The 21570-nt window shown below is 55.5% G+C and overlaps 1 protein-coding gene across 1 annotated transcript in view; it reads left to right on the forward strand.

Annotated features, from left to right (window-relative positions):
- Positions 1-21570, forward strand: part of ADARB2 (adenosine deaminase RNA specific B2 (inactive)) — a 416009-nt gene that overhangs the window by 271172 nt on the left and 123267 nt on the right. The window contains exons 2-3 of the mRNA XM_086715061.1: positions 12595-12681; positions 20603-21477. Of these exons, the coding sequence (XP_086571187.1) occupies positions 12595-12681; positions 20603-21477 (962 nt within the window). The remainder of the gene's footprint in view (positions 1-12594; positions 12682-20602; positions 21478-21570) is intronic.

Raw genomic sequence — 21570 nt, forward strand, 5'->3', positions numbered from 1 at the left:
GACAGCACTTGCCTCGGGCCCCTACCATGTGTGAGCATCATAGGTGACCACTCATCAGAACAGCAGAGAACCACTTGGGTACCATGGGTTCAGGTCAGCCTTGGGCGTGCTGCACGAACAGACGAGCTATTAGCTTGGAAATAATAAATATCATTTACATACATCAGCCACGAGCTCCCTTCTAAAGGGAGATAATTAAATTTAGACTTGCAAATTCAGATACCAACACTTTGACCTGCTCTCTAAACAACTGCTTATGTAATCAGTGTTCTATTCTCGGTTATTAGAATATTTCACTCATATAAGAGATGAGAAATTAGCCAAATTTCAAACAGCATTGAAGACATTACTGTTGTTGACAGTGGGACTTAACAAAGTCAGCGGAGGACAGGGGGCCCTGCCAGGAGCTTCCGTGATGTCTCATTTCTTGCTCTCGGATGAACTCGCTTCAGCACCTTAAATAATAAAAATAATGTAAGAAAACAAAATAAAAACAACACTAGATCTAGTTGACTTGAGGAATGCAGGAGTCACCAAGCATCTCCTGACAGCCTAGTAAGATCAAGAAGTTGCTTGCGTCCTAGATTGTTCTGACTTCATCATCGTGTTTGAACCAGTCACTGCTGACCTGTATTGGGTACGTGTCCCTTGTCAGGATGTGTGTGTTACCCGTACATCTCACTTAAATCTGACCCACACCCCTGACGTAGGGGGTGACTGCATTTCAGAGATGAGGGAATGGAGACCTGGGGAGGCCAGGCAACGGGGCCGATCCCCCAGCTGGTAGTGGGCTGGGACCCAGACACCCTGAGCAGGCAGCCTGCACACCCGCGGGGCTAGTGGTCCAGCTGGTGAGACAAACACACAGAGGGAAGGCGGACACGTGGGGACAGCCCAGCATGAGGTGTGGGCAGTGAACACTGGAGGGAATCCTGTCACAGGAAAGACCGTAAGGACGGGGCGGTGACTGGGATGGGCAGTGACCTCGCCACTCTCTCCTCCAACAACTACCAGAACCCCCATGACAAACGAGGCGCAGTCAGGTCCTTCAAAGACCGCCACGCACGTGAGAGACATCTAGGGTCTCACAGTCACTCATGGCGGCATAGAGTCCAGCCTCTGTGTCAAACTTCACCTTCAGGGCGCATCATCCGCTGCCCTGGGGGCCTCTGAGGAGGGGCTCAGAGAGGACTATTCGTCTTGAAGAATGAAAGTCCTTCCTTCCATGAGCGCCATCCCCTTGGAAGCCCTGTGCGGTCATCTCTGTAAACTGTCACTGCCCTGGGGGGCCCTGACCTGCACACCTTGGTGGTACCACCAGCTCACATGCTCGGGAAACGGAGCCCTGGGGGCTGGTGGCTCCTCTCCTGCCCACCGTGCACCTGACGCTCTCACCTCCCCCGCCCCTGCCACACGCCAGACGTTCAGACCAGTAGAGACCAAGAGGCTCTGTGCTCCCTCCTCCCTGCCGGACCCTGCAGGACCCCATCGGGAGTGTGGCTCAGGCAACCGTTGGAAGGACAGAGCGATGGGGGATCGGCTCCGAAACCCGGGAAGGGCGCGGGCGGGCTGAGAGCAGGGGTGCGGATGTGACAGCGGCCAGGGGCACAGCGGGAAAGCAGGGCGCCAGGTCACCACGTGAGGAAGCAGGTGAGTCCCGTGACTCGGGCTCCCCGTTGGAGCCCCGGGCGGAAGGGATGAGCGCGGGGGCGAAACACCGAGAACGCTGGACTTGACGGGAGGAGCTCACGGCGTCTGGAGCAGACGGACTCAGACGCGTCTACAGCAATCCGGCACAGTGCCCGCCGGAAGTGGGAAACGTGGCCAACGCGTCACAAGGGAGTCGGGCGGGGTTGGAGGAGGAGAACGCCTTCGGGCCACCCGCCTGCAAATGAGAGAGCTCCGTCTGAGCGCGGGACGCCCGCTGCCGCCCACGCGAGCCACGACCCCTGTCGGCCAGCACGAGTCGCTGATAGTCACGCTGGGCAGACCGGGACCACCTGGGACCGCCTGGGACCGCAGCAGAAACCCTCAGGGATGCCGCTCCGAGCCCAGAACCCCCGCTCAGGTTGGGGAGCACGCGTGGAGGGACGGCGAGGACGCTGGCCGTCACACGTGGCCTCGGACAGCATGCTGGCAAGGGCACGCCTGGCCCGCACAAGCTCCCTGATCTGGACGCGGCTGACCTCCAGGCGGGGAAGGGAGAAGAGGCCGCAGGTTCGGTCACCCGGGCTCTGCTGTGCCGTGGGCGTGTATATAAAGTAGCCATGCCACAGGGGCGCGAGTGCCACATTAGAGTCCTGAGAGAGGAAGCCAGCAGAGTAACAGAGATTACAAGGCATCGGCTCCCTCATCACGGAGCGTGCAGAGCCCCACCCCCACCACCGTCTGTCACCTGCAAGCTGGAGAGGCAGGAAGATGATACACGGCTGGAAGGTCCGTGACCCAGGGGAGCTGGCGCTACAGGTTCCGAGACCCCAGTCCACATGTGAGGGCCCGTGAACCAAGAGTTGGAAGAGTGAGAATCCCCCTCCCTTCTCCACCTTTCTGTCTGTGCAAGTCCTCAACTGATTGGGTGAGGCCCACCTCAGCCGGAGTTCTCTGCTCGACTCAGTCCTCCGATTCGAATTCTGGTCTCGACCAGAAACTCCCTCATAGATGCATCAGAATCATGTGTGGCCACATATCCAGGCGCCCAGGGCCCATTCAAGGTAACACATACAATCAACCAACACAAACGTGCCACTCATGGTGTTTCTGTAGAGTCGTGGTTATCACCCGACAGATGTGCCGTTCGGTGCTCAGGGAATCCGGTGACCTTGAGTCAGAGACGGATGCTGGTGAGGCTTTCACTCACTCACAGAAGCAACGGTTGAGGGTTGAAGCCTCTAGTGCAGGAAGGGCACGAGGTGAGAACGGGTGAAGGATGGTCTGGGCCAGAGGAAACTAATACAGGAGGTCTTTTCATAAAAAAACGGAAGAATAGAATGTAAAACTGCAAAATAAAAGCATTTTAGTTTGGCACGTCTCCAAAGAAACCAGGATGCTAAGGAAGGAAGCCCAAGGAGCTGCAAGGAACCGACAACACCGAAGGACTTTGGGGGCGGCATGTCTCTAGGGGCAAGAAATCCAGACAGTGCGGGATTCGTGCTTATTTGCGGAGTATTATACTCTCGTTGTACCCACGGCTCCCTAACTACAGCCCCCCCGGGTGCCTATCAGGTCTGTGGGGTTACTTGCATTGGTGAGAATTTCCAGCCTCAAGATAATTCTCTCCTAGAATTCCTGGCCGGGATCACAGCCCAACCGTGTCTTGTAGACCCTCTCAAATACTCACTGCTCCTCAGAGCCAGTCCGGTCACCATCTGATGATGGAGTGGGAGGGGCTCAGATGAACTGTGACCTTGATGGAATGGGGGGGGGGGGCTCTGATGAACTTTGACCTCGCTGGTTGCAACAGAAAGAAAACCTTCTGGGAGAAGTGCAGTCTGAAACGGCCTCAGAGTCCCAGCTGAACCGTGGCTTCGCCCCCCGCCTGCCGAGACCCATTACTGGCGCGGACCTTCTGCCGCAAACGGGGATGGCAGTGAGGACCGCATCCAGGCTGGATGGCCGTTAGGTCTGAAACCTCTTGTCGTCCTGCACAGACTGCTGTCCTGGCCGGAAGGACGGGGAGCCTCTAGTGGAGGCACCACACTGATTCGGAGAATGATGTCACGGCCGCCTGCAGGCGGAGCCTGGAATGGAGTCAGCATCTAGACTGCAAGCCAGATAATTGGGAGGGCTCGAGTCAAAGTGAAGTGTGAACCCACACCTTTACGTGTGCACATTTAAAACTTAACTAGTCACCTTCTCGTCCATCAATCAGTTGTCAGACCATCTGTCTTTGCCTGCTCTCTGCTCACCGCAATCTGGTGCCAGTGTGTTTGTTTTCCACGGCTTACAAAAATACGCCGGGTGGTGGAGTGCAGCTCGCGTCACGCCCGAAGTGTCTGCAAGGCCCCGAGACTGTCGTAGGGCCGCGATCGAGGCCTGATCAGGATTCCCCCTCCCCCTCCCGGGATATGTCCCGCGTCACTGCTGTCACCGTCACCCAGGGAGCCTGTCTCGGGAGGCATCCATGCGGGACCTCGAGGGTGGGGCTCGAGCTCCAGGAGCCACAGTCACGCTTTCGCAGGCGCAGGCGGGGTGCTGGGGCTCAGGCGCCCTTCACTTAGGGCTTGCTGCCTGAGAAATCTGGGGGCTTCGTGAAGGAAGATGGGGGTCATGTGTCCCCCAACGTCCTTGGAGTCCCAGGGGGAGGGAAGCGCTCCCGCTCCCCTGTCGCCCATTCCCCGCGCACACCCAGCACCCGCACAGAGCCCTCCTGGGAAAGCTCTGGGGCCCAGGCAGGGTCCACTGGCTCACTGGAAGTTGCAACTCCGTGCTATAAACACAGAAGGACTATCATGCTCTGCCCCCAATCCCTCAGCAAATCCCAGGCAGAGCCTCAACTCCATGCTCATTTCCCACCCGAGAGACCCATCCTGTCCCGACTGAAGTTCACCATCGCAGAACCCATTCTGAGCCCGTCCGGGGGAGGGGAGGGAAGGAACCTCTGTCGAAATGGCCACCGTGTCCTCAGTGGTGGCTCTCCCAGGGGCCACCGTGTCCTCAGCGGTGACCCTCCCAGGGAGCCAGTGTCCCTCAGTGGTGGCTCTCCCAGGGGCCACCGTGTCCTCAGCGGTGACCCTCCCAGGGGGCCAGTGTCCCTCAGTGGTGGCTCTCCCAGGGACCACTGTGTCCTCAGCGGTGACCCTCCCAGGGGGCCAGTGTCCCTCAGTGGTGGCTCTCCCAGGGACCACCGTGTCCTCAGCGGTGACCCTCCCAGGGGGCCAGTGTCCCTCAGTGGTGGCTCTCCCACATGAAGTCTCATGTGTGCTGCCCTCTGATCCCCTGTGGCCCTCAATACAGAATCAAGGCCCCAAGCCCATGGTAACGGGGAGCCACCCAGACACAGCTGCCAAGCTTCAGAGGCTGAACTGAGAGCCTGGTGCACTGACTCAGAGCCTTTGCACACACCGCTCCTTCTGGGTGGGGTGGTCTTCCCTCCCTAAAGTGCACAGTCCCATTCTCACCCTTCCAGCAGGAGTATCTCGGTTCTGAAGCAGACCTCCCAGTTCAATAAATGGGAAACTTACTATTATCCATTAGGTCTCAGCTAAGCAGTCACCTCCTGAAGGATGCCTCCCCTGACGTTCTAGATCCCCCCGGCCAGGCGAGCTCCCTGACATTCTAGACCCCCCCCCCCCCCGCCTGGCCAGGAGAGGTCCCTGACGTTCTAGATCCCCACCCCCAGCTAGGCAAAGTCCCTGACGTTCTAGACCGGCCCCCCGGCCAGGCAAGGTCCCTGATGTTCTAGATCCTCCCCCCCTCCAGGCAAAGTCCCTGATGTTCTAGACGCCCCCCCTCCGGCCAGGCGAAGTCCCTGACGTTCTAGACACCCCCCCCAACCAGGCGAGGTCCCTGATGTTCTAGATCCCCCCCCCCCCCGTCCAGGCAAGGTCCCTGATGTTCTAGACCACCCCCCCCCAGCCAGGTGAGGTCCCTGACGTTCTAGATCCCCCCTGGCCAGGCGAGGTCCCTCAGGTTCTAGATTCCCCTGGCCCGGCGAGGTCTCTTTGCATGATTCCTTCTTGGCGTTGGAATTTGAAATTTCATGGATTAGGTGTGCAACTATTTGCATTCAACAAAGATTTGTTGAGTGAAGGTATTAGTCAGCCCAGGTTGTAACAAAGAACCACAGACCGGGCAGCTATACAGCAGACGTTCACTGTCCCACATGCTGAAGGCAGGGAGTGTGAGATCCGGGCGTGGGGCAGGACTGGTTTATCCGAGGCCTCTCTCCTGGGCGTGTAGATGCCGTTCCTTCCCCATGTCCCCACCTGGTCATCCCTCTGTGCGTGTCTGTGATTGGATTGGGGCCACCCTAGTGACCTCGTTTCACCTCCAGCCCCTCTTTGAGGACCCCGTCTCCGAACACAGTCACACCCTGAGTTCCTGGAGTCAGGCTCCAATGTGGATTTGGGGGAAAGTCATAGTTCAGCCCACACAGTGAACGAGTGACTTACTCCATGCTGGCCACCTGCTTACTGGACCCGTTCAAGACCACTCACGACTGCTCCCTACCGGGAAATTCCAAAAGGGGTCTTCATCTTCTTGTGACAATCAGACCTCCTTGTGTGCCACAAAACCCATGCAAACCCAGGATCTCCTTGTGTTAATGTTGCCTGACCTCCCTTGTGTGGTTCATAGAACAGCAGCTTGAAAACAGTGTTTTAAAATACATGTTCCTGAAACTCAGAAAAATCCTTTGCCTTTCCCCCAAGACGTTACTCCTTTTCTCCTGCCCGCATAGAGGTTAATTATTTTTTTGCTTCCCAGGGTAACCCACCTGTTCAAACTGATTTGTGTTTGTGTTTAGAAAGAAGGAACATCCATTAAAGACATACCTGTATCTGATCACAATATATGGCTAGGAAGGAAAGTGGGTCAGGCTTCAGGGAGGCCATCTGTCAGAGTGCATTTTGGCAAAAAGAAACCCTAAGAAAGGGACTTTGGAGGGGCTGAGGTTTGTAGCCCAGAGGCACCAGCAGAGTTCTGTGGCTTCCAACTGTCACCTTCTTGTCCAGGGACACGACTGTCTGAGAGAGCTGAGCTGTGCTACACGTGGGCATGAGTGTGGCCGACAAAGCAGAGATGTGTTGTTCAAAACCTCACTTTAAATTGTTGAAATGAGGGAGGAACCAAAGTGCTCAACTTATGGAACTTTTAAAAATAACCTAAACTGTGAAATATTTAGTGCTTTTAAGGAGGCAGAGCAGAAGATCGAATGCTTAGATATTTTAGCAATTACGGTTGAGTAAAAGTTCCAGCAAACACGTTCTATCACATGAACATAGTCTCCAGGTAACTGACATGTGCTCAAGCACCAGAGGACTTTCTAAAATTTTCCTCTTACCGGGGCGCCTGGCGGCTCAGTCGTTAAGCGTCTGACCCTTGATTTCGGCTCAGGTCAGGATCCCAGGGTCGTGGGATTGAGCACAGAGCCTGCTTGGGATTCTCTCTCTCTGTCTCCCGTGCTCACAATCTCTCTCTCTAAAATAAAAAAAAATAAAAAAATTCATCTCACTTAGTAAAATTGCTTCACACATCATTTATAAACAAAACAGCTTGTGAAGGCAATCACCACACTTACGAACCAGGTTCCACAGCCCCTCCTGCCACCCTCATGAGTAAGCAGAGTCTTAAGTCACGGGTGTGGCGGGTGTGCTCCAGTTCTCTGTGCACCTGCTGTGGTTCTCACTTCCACCCCCATCCCCGCCAGTTCCCCTGGTTTCCAGGCATGCGCGGTCTTGACGGGAGTCTGAGGGTGTCTCCAAGGGGCTCCACCTTTCAGGCGGTGACTCTTCCTATAACCACCGCCAAGCCTTCTAAGATATTTGAGCTTCCAACTCCATGAAATTAGCAAAAACAAAGCCGAGAACCCAGTGCCCCTGGGGGGCCACGACTGCACACGCTCACTCTTCCAGGCCGCCACCTGACTTCTTTCCCCAGAGAGTGGTCTGCCTGTTTGAGAACTGCATAGAAATGAAAGTACTTCCCACCTGCTCTTCTGTGCCCAGATTTTTATTTTCTTACTATAATGTTTTAGAGTTTCATCCATAGTCCCTCAGGCGTTGTTGTTGCTGATAGTTACCCCTCATGTAAATGTAACACAATTCACTTATCCATTCTTCTGCTGATGTGCATGCGGGATGTTTCTAATTTTGAGCTGTAATGAATGAAATGTCTCTAAACATTCTTGCACAAATCTTTTTTTTTTTTTTTAACACATGTGTTTCATTTATCTCAGGTAAATATTTAGAAGCATAACAGGTGTATATGTAACGGCCAAAACGTCTTCCAAAGTGTCCCAGGGACAGAGTGGTGCGTCCTGGCCCCCCTGTGTCTTTGCCTAGACTGAGCTACGGTCCTAAGTCTCAGCTGTTCCACTGCTGTGCCCTGACACACTACACCTTTATGGTTTTAATTTGCATTTCCCCCTGTGTGCAGTGATGTTAAGCACTTTTGCGTGGGCTTACTGGCTTCTGATATTCTCCTCTGTCAAGTTTCTGTTCAAGTGTTTTGCCCATTTCTTAAACTTTGGACTTTTTTCCCTTTATTATCCAGTCAAAAGGGTTCTTATACTCTGGATACAAATCAGTTGTCTTGATTATATGTCTGTTACCCTAACGTACGACCTGCTTTTTGTTTTCTTAACAGTGTATTTCAGTGCTGAAATTTTTAATTTTGATGAAAACTAATTTGTTTTTTTCTTCTATGATTAGTGCTTTTCTGTGTCCTAAGAAATCCGCACACATGAGGACCATGACAGTGATCTGTATTTTCTTCCACAAGTTTTAGAGTTATAGCTTTCACATTTAGGTTTATGGCCCATTTTGTGACAATCTCCATGTATGGTATGAGGCACAGCTCAGAATTCATTTTTCCCAACCTGGTGTACAGTTTTTTCAGCTGTTTGTTGGTAAGACTTTCTTTCACTCCATTGTATTACTTTGAATTCTTTGTTGAAAATCAATTGATCTTATAGGTACGATTCTATTCCTGAATGCTCTGTGTTGTCCCCCTGGACTATTTATCTATCTTTACATCACTACCAAATTGTATTTGTTCTTTGTTATCAATATTCTCAGCGAATGTGATCTCGTTTGGTTCCAGCCAAGAGTTTCTGCCCTCTGAAAATGCTTCCCACGTGCTCCGAAAATACATGAAATCACATCACTTCCAAGGGCCATAGGCCTTTATTTTGCAATGAGTAATAAGCTTTGTAACGCAAATGTCCTGGATCATTTTGAGAAATGCATTAGAAACGGCGTGCTGTGATATGACAAATGGCGACCGGGCCTTCCCGGAGAGGGAGTCTTGGCTGGAGGGCAGCCCCGGGTGCCATCCAGCATCACGGCCAGTGTAGGGCTGCTCTTTCGGCTCAATTTCCGGCTGGGCCACACCAGATACTCTGGGTGCAGGGCCCAGCCACCCCTTCCAGATACTCTCCCTACAGGAAACACCTTCTCCTTCTTCCCGACTTTACACGGGGGGTGGGGGCGGCAGAAGCGTGGGGAATTCTGGAGCCAGCCTCTCTCAGTGTACACAAAATGTCCGGAATCGGGTAAAATGAAAGCACAGTCTCCGTTTTCATCAGTAACCCGTATGAGCCCAACCTCACGACTGTGGTGAACACAGACAGCAGACAGAGCCGGAAGTCTGAGCGCAGCTCAGACGGGACCACGCCAACGGGAGGCTCCGCTGACACAGCGGGTCAAGGAAACAGCCACAAAGAAAGGCGTTGACACCGAATCGTTTTCAGTGTGATTATTCTAAATAAAAACTAGAATTCCCGCCGTGTGTCCTAATGACACGCTAAAGCAGCAGCCTTCCCACTCTCAGGGCCAACTGATTCTCGCAGAAGCAACGATGTGGGATTCCCCGGCAGACAGGCCAGCAGCAGGTGCCCTGTTTTGTTCGGGTGGGCGAGTTTGGGCTGGGAACCTAAAATCCACTGCTGCAGAGGAGTCGATAGGATGTGAAAGAGGTAGGGTTACTACATAGAATACTGGATATCCAGTCAAATTTGAATGATCGAATTGTGGTAAAATATATATAACATAAAAGTTGACACATTAACGGTTTTTAAGCATATAGTTTGGTGGCATTAAATACATATATATTGTTATGCAACCATCTCCGGAACCTCCTAATTTTCTCAGACTGAATCTCTGTCCCCACTAGACACTGACCCCCGCCAGCCCCAGCCCCTGGCGCCCACCATTGTACAGTCTCTGTGGCTTTGACTCCTCTATGGACCTCAAATAAGTGGATCCCACAGTATTGGTCTTTCTGTGGCTGGTTTATTTCACTCAGCATAATGGCCTCAAGGTTCATCCACGTGGTCACGTCTTGCAGAGTCGCCTCCCTTTTTAAGGATGAATAATGTTCCGCTGTGTGCATTCACTCCATTTTGTTGTCCACTCCTCTGTCAGGCGGACACGTGGCTGTTTCCACCGTTCAGCTGTTTTGAATAGTGCTGCTGGGAACACAGGGGCGCAAATACCTCTCTGAGACCCTGCTTTCTATTCTCTTGGGTGCAGACCCACACGTGGGCTTGCCGGTTTCATGGCGGCTGCACCATTTCTCACTCCCACTCGGTGGTCAAGGCTCCGAGTCCTCCACATCCTCACCGACTCTTGTCACCTCCTAGCTGGCTTTGGGATGGGAGCGATTCTGACGGGTGTGAGGTGGTGTCTCGTGGTTTTGATTTGTATTTCCCTGATGGCGACTGATGTGGAGCATCTTTCCACGTGTCGGCTGACCATCTGGATGTCTTCTTTGGAGAAATGTCTATTCAAGTCCCCTGCCTTAAATCTGGATTTCAGATAAACTGAATAACGTTTCGGTATATGCACGCGGCACACAATACTGGACATTTATACACGCTAAATAAGTATCTGCTGTTTATCTGAAACTCAGTTTTGACTCGGGGTCTTGTGTTTTTATTTGATAAATCTGGCAACCCTAGAAAGCAAGAACTCTGAGGATCTGAAACAGTCTTTAAATATTTCACAATTTTGCTAAGGTGAACTCTGAAATGGTTTAGTGTATTTTTGTGGGTGTTTGGCTGGTAGCCTCCGCTCTATTAGAAAAATGTAATTTCATTTTGAGATGCTCCAGACTAAATCATTTGAGCTTCACACTCTTTGTGTAACATTATTGGGCGCCCTTAATGAAATTATAACTCAAGCAAAAGATTTCATTCCCTCATAGTAAATTAGCTTGGGCTGTGAGGGTCTGGGAGAGCCAGTGCCTCCCTGGCTTATTCTTCTCGTTCCGTAGAATGAAGAAGGAGCAGGCATTTTATATTTGAGTTATTTATTGTTCTCTCTGAGTGAACATTACATTGCTGCCCGTCCCCACTGGAAACAACAGCTGTTAACAGGCTCCTGAATGAATTTCAATGTGGAGTCCTCTGGCCTCTGGGAAGCGTGTGTAAAGAGAAAACGGGCTCAGAATTGAAAGAAAAAGAGCATGTTGCCGGCCTGGGTCTGAACGCCTGAAGGCTAACTGCAGATAAAACCACCAGCTGAGGCTTTCGGGCGAAGTCACAGTCAGAGCTGTGCCCAAAAGGGAGCCCCACACGCCAGCAGTCCCCCTTCCTGCAGACAGAAGCAGCAGGGGGCACTGAAAACCCTGCCCTCTGGTGCCAACTGATTCCTACGGAGTGTCCCCGTAGCAAAGTAGCTCAACCCCTGCGGGCCAGGTCCGGACACGAGGACTGCCCAGAACAGTGGGGAGGGGGCCCGGGAGAGGCGGGTGTCCACATGCGGACCCAGGGTGCACTCGCCTCTGCCCCCGAGGAGGCTCCCCTGTGGACAGGCGCCTAGCTCTGGAGGCTGGATGTAATCAGTGGAGTCTCTACAACACAGAGCTTTTCCTCTGGGCCCTTTAATATTCTGTCTGTAGTGCCTCCCCTCTGAACGCCTCCCACAATCCTGTCTTTCTTTTTAAGAGACTCATCGCTCAGGGGTGCCTGGGGGGCTCAGTCAGTTAAGCGTACGAATTTGGATCAGGTCATGATCCCGTGTTCCATGGGTTCGAGCCCCACATCGGGCTCTGTGCTGACAGCTCAGAGCCTAGAGCCTGCTTCGGATTCTGTGTCTCCCTCTCTCTCTGCCCCTCCCCCACTTGTGCTGTCTGTCTCCCAAAAATAAACATTAAAAAAATTTTTTTAATAAATACATAAATAAAATAAAAAGATTCGCAGTGCTGAGACTGTGGGAAAACACGTCCTGTAGGCCACAAGCAGCGTCCCCCCAGGCCAGCTGCCCACGCAGATGTCAAGAGCCCAAACATGGGATGATGCTGTCCCCACTGCCTGTCCTCCCGCCGGCTCCCCTCCAGGCTCTGCTGGGCCCCCATCTGCAGGATGGACATGTGGCCCCCATCCTGCACCCCTCCCTCCCTCACTCGCTGCCCCTGTTTGGCAGCTTGAAGGTCCATCCTTGCTCATGCACTTCCGGCCCACATGGCAAGTTCTCCATTGACGGGGAGGAAAGGTCTTGGCTTGAATTGCACGATTCTCATTTAATTGTGGCTTTTTTTTTTTTTTTTTTTGGTACTTGCTTCACTGCCTCCCTGTGAAATGCCCTCGGCCCAAGCTCTGCCCCACCCAGCACCCTGGGAGCCCACACAAGGTTGTCGCCCTGGAGACGATCATTTGTGGAGTTTTGAGGGACAGGGAACAAGAGGAGGGGAGATGCCAAAAATGAGAAAAGAAGAAAGATGGAAATCATAAAGTCTAAAATTGAATGGAGAGAGGGGTTTGATGAAAATGCTGTCAGAAATTCAATAAAAGACTGAACCAGAATGAAGTGGCTGAAGCCAAAACGAGCCTTCAACGCCCCGTCCAAACCCTCAGTAATAAGAACTTGGGAGAGCACTGAGTTTTTCTGAAACTCAATGTCAAAAGTGCATTTCCTGTTCTTCTTTTCTTTCCAGACAAAGTAACCATGTTGTCAGCCTTCATCGCTCCCTTCAAGCACTTAAGCCCCGGGGCCACCAACACGGAGGATGAAGACAATCTAAGTAAGCAGTTTCCCTTCCCTGAAGAGTGGAGGGGGTCCCAGCCCCATGCGCTGAGGGGGTGTCCTCTACTGTCCCCGAATGAGAGACCCTTGGGGTGACGGGGGGGGGGACTGTGTGGGTTTCCCAGAGCAGGAGGCTCCACTCCTGTCCCCACCTGGAGTCCCTTCCCCATCATGAATCCCATCCCCACCTGCAATCCTGTCCCCACCTGGGTGGTGGGAAAATATGAGCAGTGACTATATAATTGAGAACTCCAGCAATTGCAGGGAAAAAACAGTTCTCTTGGACCACCCCGCCTCTCTTTCCTTTGTTTTTCCCTCCAAAAAGAAGAAAGGGAGGGAGGAAGGGAAGGAGGGAGGTAGCAAGAGAGAGGGGGAGGAAGGAAGGGAGAAAGAGGGGGAGAGAGGAGGGAGAGAGGGAGGTGAACACAGTTTGTATAATCATTCAACAAGGAAAGAGCTGGATGGTTGCCTGCCCGTTGGGACAATAGTTCTGGCTCATGGATGAAACCAGACACCAAAGCAGTGTGGTGTGGGGACCAAAAAGCTGGTTGGGGGAGGGGATCTGAACAGTCCCCCTGCCGAGACCACTGAGGGCCCCCAAGGGAGGCAGGGCTGGTGTGCGTGTGCAGGCGCCCAGGCATACCTGGCACACACGGTCTCCAGTCTGTGGCGCACTGTCAACCATTCACGCGAGGGGTGAAGCATCCCAGTCCATGCAGATCCTTCTCGCATTTCAATATTATCTGACAGATGGGTCACCCTTCCAGCCAAGAGTGAAGGGCATGCTTACTGCTTGCGGTGAGGGGGCGAGGGGCGTGTGCGGGAGCTCCCAGGGCAGAAGGCACCGTCAGGGACCCACACGGGAGTGCTGTCCCCTCTGCCGCCAGCTGGGAAGAAGCAGGGGCCCCTCCCAGGAAACCCAACCATCAAGGGGACTGGAGGCTGAGGTCGCTGCCCTGCGTGGAAATCAGAACATGCATCTCTGGACCCTCAGTTCAGGGTCAGAGCCTCAGCAAAGCACATGCGCCCAAGGGAAAGTCTGGCAAGTCCTTGTTTTTCTTCTCTCAGGGTCTAAATGGGAAAATTTCTAGGACTCGGTCAATTTACTGAGCTGCTTCAGAAATGTGGGGCGCGCGCGCGCACACACATACACACACACACAAGTGCACATGCATGTGTACGTGTCCATGAATGCATATTCTAAGCAGGCATGCACACGAGCCCCACGCTGAACTGGACTTATGGCCAAAGCTATCTGATAACACACGTGCAATATATGAGTTGAGAAAGAGAATCTCCCTCTGCTTCCTCTTCTTTCCCACCTCGAGGGGCTGGAACGCTGTGTGTCTACTCGGGAGCCCAGTGTGGACACGGCCACGTGCTCTGTAAGTGCCCCCACGAGCCTGGCCATGAGACCCACGGCTCAGAGCCCCAGCACCTCGTTTGCAAAGTGGGGAAGGGAACGTTACCTGAGTCACGGAGTTGAGATCGGAATCAGGACGATGCATCGAGACGTTCAGCAAGGACCTGGAAGAGAGGAAGTGCCCAAGTTGGCTAACAGCAATTAAGGGGATTTCCCCTAATTCAGCTCCCTGGCTAACAGGTGGTTTTTCGCTGTTTGTTACCTGCTAAAATGCCTTAGCAATGCTCAGAAAATTGTTTTCTGTCAGTGGAGTGGCCATCCGTCTTTGCCATATAAGCTGCTGATGTACTTAGGAAACCCTGTGCTCGGACACCGTTCAAAGACAGACCCCAAGCCGTGCCCTTGTCTTCGCAACTCTAGTTCTCCGACACAGTCTGCACAATTTGTAACCCCAGCGCCACTGGAAGGCGGGAGAGGAACTGGTGGTGACTCCCCTGAGAGGGCAGGGGTGTGTGTCTGATGCGTGTGGCATGTGCATGCACACGCCTGTGCAGGGAGAGAGGGTGGAGGGGTAGGAGCAAGCGTGAACTGGCTTTGCGGTCTCCTTCTATTCTTAGGTCACGTGGCTCTGGTGTGCGTGGGCTGGAGGTACATGAAAGTGCTCTGCCCGCTCCACGCGCGGAGTCAGGGGCGGGACCGTCAGGCAGGCTCCCCGCGCGGCCACCGGCACTCACCTCCCTCGTCCCAACGCCAAGGGCACAGCTGGGGTCCGGGGTTGGTGGCCAGAGAGACTCAGCCGGAGAGAAGTGGTGCCCGTGAGCCCCTCTGGACGCTGTCAGCGGGGGTGGGTTTCCACCAAGGGTCTACGGGACGACGCCACTTTGCTGAGACTTCCTGCTTAAGCGGGCAGCTCAGAAAGCTTTCTTCTCTGAACACTGGCCCCCCGACCTTGATGCCCACCACTGACCCAGGTCACATGAGGCGGGACGGTGATGCCCACTCCTGGGGTGCTTCCTGTACTGGGTCTGGAGGGAGGAAGACCCGCCCGCCGTGCCTGCTTGATCCTCCCCCAGATGTGCGGCAGGCACAGCGTCCAGGACCGCGTGTGACAGGTCAGGTCCTGCAAAGGAGGCCGCCTTGGCCTGCTTCCCAGCCCGATCTAGGAGCCACCCGGTCGGGCCTGCCCTTCTGCAACCCCAGCCAGCCAGCCCACAGGGCTCTCTGTGCTCAGAGAGTGGGCCACAGCCCACACCCTCGAGGCCCCAGGACCTCCCTCCTCCTGTGAACGGAGCTCCGGGCCACTGGCCTGGCTCCTGGCCGCACCCTTGTCGGACACGAATGTGGAGCTCGGACGGCCGGTTCCTTGGCGCCCCGCCAGCTGCGGACACAGCAGACACGCGGTGCTGAACAGCTCCTGGCACCGGGACTGCTTGGAGAAGTCCGGCCCCATCATAACTGGGCAGATGCTGGCCCCAGAAAGGGGAAAGGGGGCGAGGGGGTGAGGGGAGGGGCAGGGAGGGGCGGAGCGTGGGCATAATACACAGCCCCACGTGCCGCCTGCACTCGCGCCGGAGCCGTGAGGGCCATGAGCCCACAGCCAAGGACCTCGCCCTCCACGTGGCCTGTTCACATCTGAGGGCCGACAGCCAGTGCATAAGGACAGCGCGATAACCGGACTTAACTCTGGGAGGAAATACTTCACCTGGAAAATTCAAGTTTAGCCACAGCCAGGCCAGGATAAAACTCTGGTCTTTCTCCCCAAAATGCGTTTCTTTTATGCGCTGGACCTTCACAGATAGCACTGCATTTGCTGACAATTTTTGTCAGACAGAAGTACTTGTGGGCTCAGGAGACGGACCGACGCGTGAGGGAGCGGAACGGACGTGGCCGTGGTTGAAGTTCTCGCTCACACGGCCACTCGGCCTCGGAGGGTGGCTTTGTGCCCGGCCGTCTTCAAATCGCCGCTGAGCGTCCATCACTGACCTTTGTGGTATCTGTATTTGCCTGTGTTTCTTCCACTTCCCACAATGGAAGGGCACACGAAACTGTGGGAGTCACAGACACTGCAGTTCACGGATGTCTGGTGCCGGATGGCGTGAGGATGAGGGAGGTCACCGGTGTCCTACCGCAGCAACGCGCCAGCCAGCGTGGGCTCTCAGGGCGCCTGCACGCGGTTCCCTCGGGAGCGGACTTCGCCAATGGAAGGCATTTTCCAAGGGGGAGAAACATGACGTGAGCCCTGGATGGGGACACAGTGGGGTGGTGGGAGCTGCCCTGGGCCCCCAGGCCCACCGCCCCATTCTGCTCCCCATTCTATTTCCGAGCATTCGCCCGCAAGCTGGCGTCCCGAGGGCGCACACACACACACACACACACACACACACACGTGCATAAGGAGTGTAGGGACGGGCAAATCCTTAAATGCACCTTAACGTGCACCTGACTTGTAACAAGTGACAGCCCCCGTCCGGCCCCCCGCACGGGAGGTGAGTTTCCCTGCAGAGCTGCTCCAAGCTCGAACGTCCCACAAGTCTCTGAGTTATGACCCGCAAGAAAAGCAATCGTTCGGGAGAATGAATTCCAGGGTAGAATTAAGGACTCGCCAATTCTTATATCATAGTATGACCCGTCTGTTTGAGGGGTTCCGAGCGTACAACAAATACACTTTCAGAAACAACCCGTTTTTATCGTACAATAAATATTCCAGAGCCACGTCTCGCCCCCTGGAACCCTGGGAGAGTCCTGGCAACTGCTACCTCCGAGGCAGCCATGATCGGTCGCCGGTCAGAGAGCCGCAGCGTTTACAGATCATGTGGAAAGTCTTGGTGCGTTATCCCCCTGGACCCTCACAAAGGCCCCACTGGCGGGTTCTGTCTGTGCACGACTCTGCCACCAGCCCCGTGCAGAGCCCCAGCTGCACCTTCCTTCCATCTCCAGAGACAGTGCTCACGCCGTCCATGAGGCCTGGGGTCAGCTCCCTGAGAGAAGGCCAACTCTGAACCAGCAAAAAATGCACGCCTGGAGGGTCAGCACAGGACACGAGCTCCTGGGCAGCTTAGGGATGACAGGAGCCCGCTGCCCACATTGAGGTGCCCCAGTGTGTGTCAGCAACATGCCTGCAGGGCGATTCTCAGGACAGCCAGGCCAGGAGCAAAGACCAGGCCCTGCTCTCCTGGACGAGGAGAATCCGTGATCTCCAGGCACCTCAGGGGTGACCCCAGGGTCAAGGAGCAGAAGACTGTGCTGGGACAGAGCCCTGGGTGCGTGGGCTCCGTGGCGCCCAGACCCAAGGGCACGTGTGCAGGGACAGGCACCCAATAGCCTGTATCAGGAGTGAGAGCCTTCTCAGCCTCCTGACTTCTTGTCTCTGGGTCATTCTGACAACAGAGTATGGGAAACACGTTAACCATGATGGAGAACAGAATGAGAATCCTCTCCTAGGTCGGGGGGTGGGGGGATTGCAATGCGTTTAGTACCGTCCGTGTGGAGGAGACATGAAGGTCAGAGCTGGAGTCCCGTAAGAAACTCAGGCGGCCTTGTTGCAGCAAAGCCCTGCAGGGACCCGGCAAGTGGCGAGAGGTTTTACAGGACAGGCTCGTGGATCTCTAAGCAGCGCTATGGCTGCAGGACAGGTCTCCCTGCGAGGTCCCCGTCCATCCCTCCTCTGGCAGCCAGGAGCTACGGTGCATGTGGTCCAGGTGTCCTTCCGTCTCCCCCACCGGACTGACTGTCCCAAATGACAAAGTCTACTTTCGCCTCTGTCTGTCTCGGGACCCAGAAGGCTGCTGACGCTCAGACGGGTCTGGTAAGTCCGTGTGATCAGAGTTTGCCTTGCCAACCACACGGGAGACACACAGGAGGCATTTGTGTCGCATTGTGGGGACCACGGCCTCAGCAACGGAGTGGACGTCTTCAGGCCTGGCCTCAGGAGCCCCCGGCTCCCGGCGCACTGTGACAGAAAGGCTGTTCCCCTGATCCCCGGTGGTCCTAGAATTCCAGGGAAAAGTCATTCTCAAGAGCTCAGGAGTCTCTGTCTCAGTCTTTCCTGCTATTTTCAAAAACCTGCGTGAGACTTTGCTGTATGTGAGGGTTTGGGCTGAGCCTCCTTCACACGCTCCTCTGGTTCAACCTCAGAATAATCCCACAAGGCAAGGCTATTGAAGCCACTGTAAGAAAATGGAGTGCGGGCGGGCGGAGGGACATGCACCGGAAGGGCCGAGGGGACTTGGACATCTCCTGTGCCTGAGCCCAGAGCAGGTGGAGAGGCTGCTGCCCCCCACCCCCTGCAGCCTCCAGCTCCAAGGGCAGCCGGGCTGTGTGGAACCAAGTGGAATCCCCACCCGGCTCATTTGCAAAACTCAGACATTGTAGCTAGTGTTTCCCGGACGGGACCCAGAAGCCCACATTTTTCATCAATTTTTGTCAGTTATTGGTTATTATGGAAGGGGTCTTCCTGCCACAATCTGACAACCACGGCTTATGCCACGGCAGCCATAGGGAAATGTCGGTCTGTGAGGGCTGTTCCTCCAAGATAAACCTTTCTACCTCAAAAGGCAACAGAGGTCATCTGATATACTGCCTGCTCCACTGGCACAAACGGGCTCACGGACCCCCACCTTGTGGGAAATCAATAAATTAGAGAACTCCGGCAACATCTACTCAATCTGGAGTAGGCCTTTTTGGTTGAGTTGGGTTTTTTTTCCCCATCTTTACGTTCAATTTGAGAAGCTGCATGGTTAATCTGATCTACTGTCTCTTGGCCCGAAATGCCCTAAAAATGGCAGAGCTATTTGCCGTCTGTCTGTAGCCAAGACCCATAATGATTAAAAAAGGGGTAGAGATTAAGTGCTTGATATTTGGAAGGTAGTTATTTCTACCAAAATAGACCGTAAATAGATGCCACCCACCTCTAACTTACAAAACCCACCGTGTCCAGCCTTTGAGCAAAGTTACCTGTGCAGACCTAGCACCTCGTAGAAGCGAACGGCTCCAGGAAAGGCTAATGGTGCAGGCTGGCTAGGGAGCACTGGGCGGGGCCGCACAGGAACCCAAGGGCACCCCCCTCCCCCCCACCCAGGCTGGCAGGCTGCACTGCTTTGCCTTTTCTCTGCCAGCGACACCTCGAGGGCAAGGTCACGGAGTCTACGGCTCTTACCACTGCTCGCCTTCCGGGGCAGGACTGAGGGGAACCCGCTGGGCGTCTGTCCGTAGGCTGTGAGCCAGCTGTAAAAATCCCCCCTCATCTCCGCGTGCTTAATGAGAAAAAACCCACTCCTGACTCCGGGGAAGCCTTCAAGGGCCGTGCGTGGCCCCCGCGTCTGTCCAAACCGATGGCCGACGATAACTCCCTCACCACCTCCTGGAGAGCCCAGCGCAGGTGCCCTGCGAGAGGGCTAAGAAAATGGTGGGACGATTCTGTTTCCGTGAAACCACCCATGCATTAGACAGACATTCCCAGGACGCGTTCACATCTCCACCAACTAGCCCAGGGCAAGCATTTCCCTCTGTGAGCCTCGTTTCTTCTAGAAACTGGTGCCACGACCCCACCCAGGGTGGGTTTTAGGAATAAGAAAGGCAGCAAAGTGAAGGTGTGAGGGGCCTCCGTGAAAAGTAACTGCACCGCTCGCCACCACCATCCCCTGAGGATTTGGGACGAGACCTGAGGGGTCCGCGCCCCAGAAGCGCCCTTGTCTCTGGAGCAGTGGGGACCTCGTCCTGTGGTCCCGAAGTGACACATGCCCCACACGGAACAGCTGTCTGGGCTGAGAGGGGTCCAAGAAGGCCAGGCCACGGAAGTTAAGTCACCATTACACGCATCCCATCCACCACCCACAGTTAACAAGGGATGGTTTCGCCAAATTTACTTCCCACCATTTCCTGCAAGGAAAGAAAGAAAGGGGAAAAGGAAACACCATAGACACAAAGGAAGCCACCCTGTAAGCCCACATCCATTTTCCGTCCTTGTGTCTCGGGGAAGGTGGGAAGTCTCTAACCTTTACCCCCTATGTGTGATTCCACAAACAGTGTATAAGGTCTGTGTCTGCAAAATCTGGTGCTGTCCTCGCTCTACGCGTTAGTTTGCGTCATCTAACCCATTTCTCAGTCACCTACGTGGACGCATACACACGTAGTTGATTAAGTGCAAGTGCCACGTGGCCTTCCCTTGAATGACGGCACCACAATTTGCCCACCACCGCCCTGGGCAGGAAAGGCCGCCCTGACCCTCAGCATTGCCCAAAGCCCGTAGGAGGAAGGGGACGCCTGTTTGGTTGGTTTGGGGCGGCCTGGGGAGATAGGCACGGCGTCCGTGCCCAGGGCGGGCAGCCGGCCGCAGCCTGGAGGCCTCGCGGGCCCCACCGGCACCTCCTTCTCAGAAATGCCTCTCCGCAAGAACCGCCCGGGACGCGGGCCCCCATGTCCACACAACCCCCTCCCGGGGCCCCGGGCCGAGCGCGAGTCCCCAGCCGGCCGTCCTGCTGGCGGCTGCAGCGGTACCGTCTGACGTCGGTGGCCAGCCGCCAGGGCCCTGGGTCACGGCTGTCTTTCTCGCCCGCAGGTACCAGCAGCGCGGATGTGAAGGAAAACCGCGTGAGCAACTGGGAGGCGAGGCCCCTGGCCGCCAGCGACAGGGCCAGAGGCGGCACGCCCGGCGTGAAGCGGAAGAGGCCTCTGGAGGAGGGCAACGGCGGCCACCTGTGCCCCCTGCAGCTCGTCTGGAGGAAGCTCTCGTGGTCCGTGGCGCCCAAGAATGCGCTGGTGCAGTTGCACGACCTACGCCCGGGCCTGCAGTACCGCATGGTGTCCCAGACCGGCCCCGTGCACGCGCCCGTCTTCGCCGTGGCCGTGGAGGTCAACGGGCTCACCTTCGAGGGCACGGGGCCCACCAAGAAGAAAGCCAAGATGCGGGCGGCCGAGCTGGCGCTGAGGTCCTTCGTGCAGTTCCCCAACGCCTGCCAGGCCCAGCTGGCCATGGGCGGTGGCGCCGGGCCATCCACGGACTTCACCTCCGACCAGGCCGACTTCCCCGACACGCTGTTCAAGGAGTTCGCGCCCGCCGCCCCCAGCGAGGCCTTTCCCGGCCGCCGGCCCGCCGACCCCGGGCTGCTGGCCACGGCCTGCCCGCGGGGCCGGCTCCTCTGCCACCCGCTGGATCTGGTGGGCCCTGCGGCCCCGGGCGACAGGAACCCCGTGGTCGTGCTGAACAAGCTGCGCTCCGGCCTGCGCTACGTGTGCCTCGCGGAGCCGGCTGAGAAGCAGCGGGCCAAGAGCTTCGTCATGGCCGTGTGCGTGGACGGCAGGACGTTCGAGGGCTCAGGACGCAGCAAGAAGCTGGCCAAGGGCCAGGCGGCACGGGCCGCCCTCCAGGCCCTCTTCGACATCCGGCTGCCGGGCCACGTCCCCAGCAGGAGTAGAGGTCAGCTCCTGCCCCAGGTGAGCCTCTCAAGTGCTGCCACAGGCGGCCGTCTTCTGAAGCCAGGAGGCCGGGTGGTGGGCAGACCCCTCTGCTCCCATCACTGGCGGGCC

Source organism: Puma concolor, chromosome B4 (genome assembly GCF_028749965.1).
Source record: "Puma concolor isolate L17-30 chromosome B4, mPumCon1.1.hap2, whole genome shotgun sequence".
NCBI classification, from domain to species: Eukaryota; Metazoa; Chordata; class Mammalia; order Carnivora; family Felidae; genus Puma; species Puma concolor.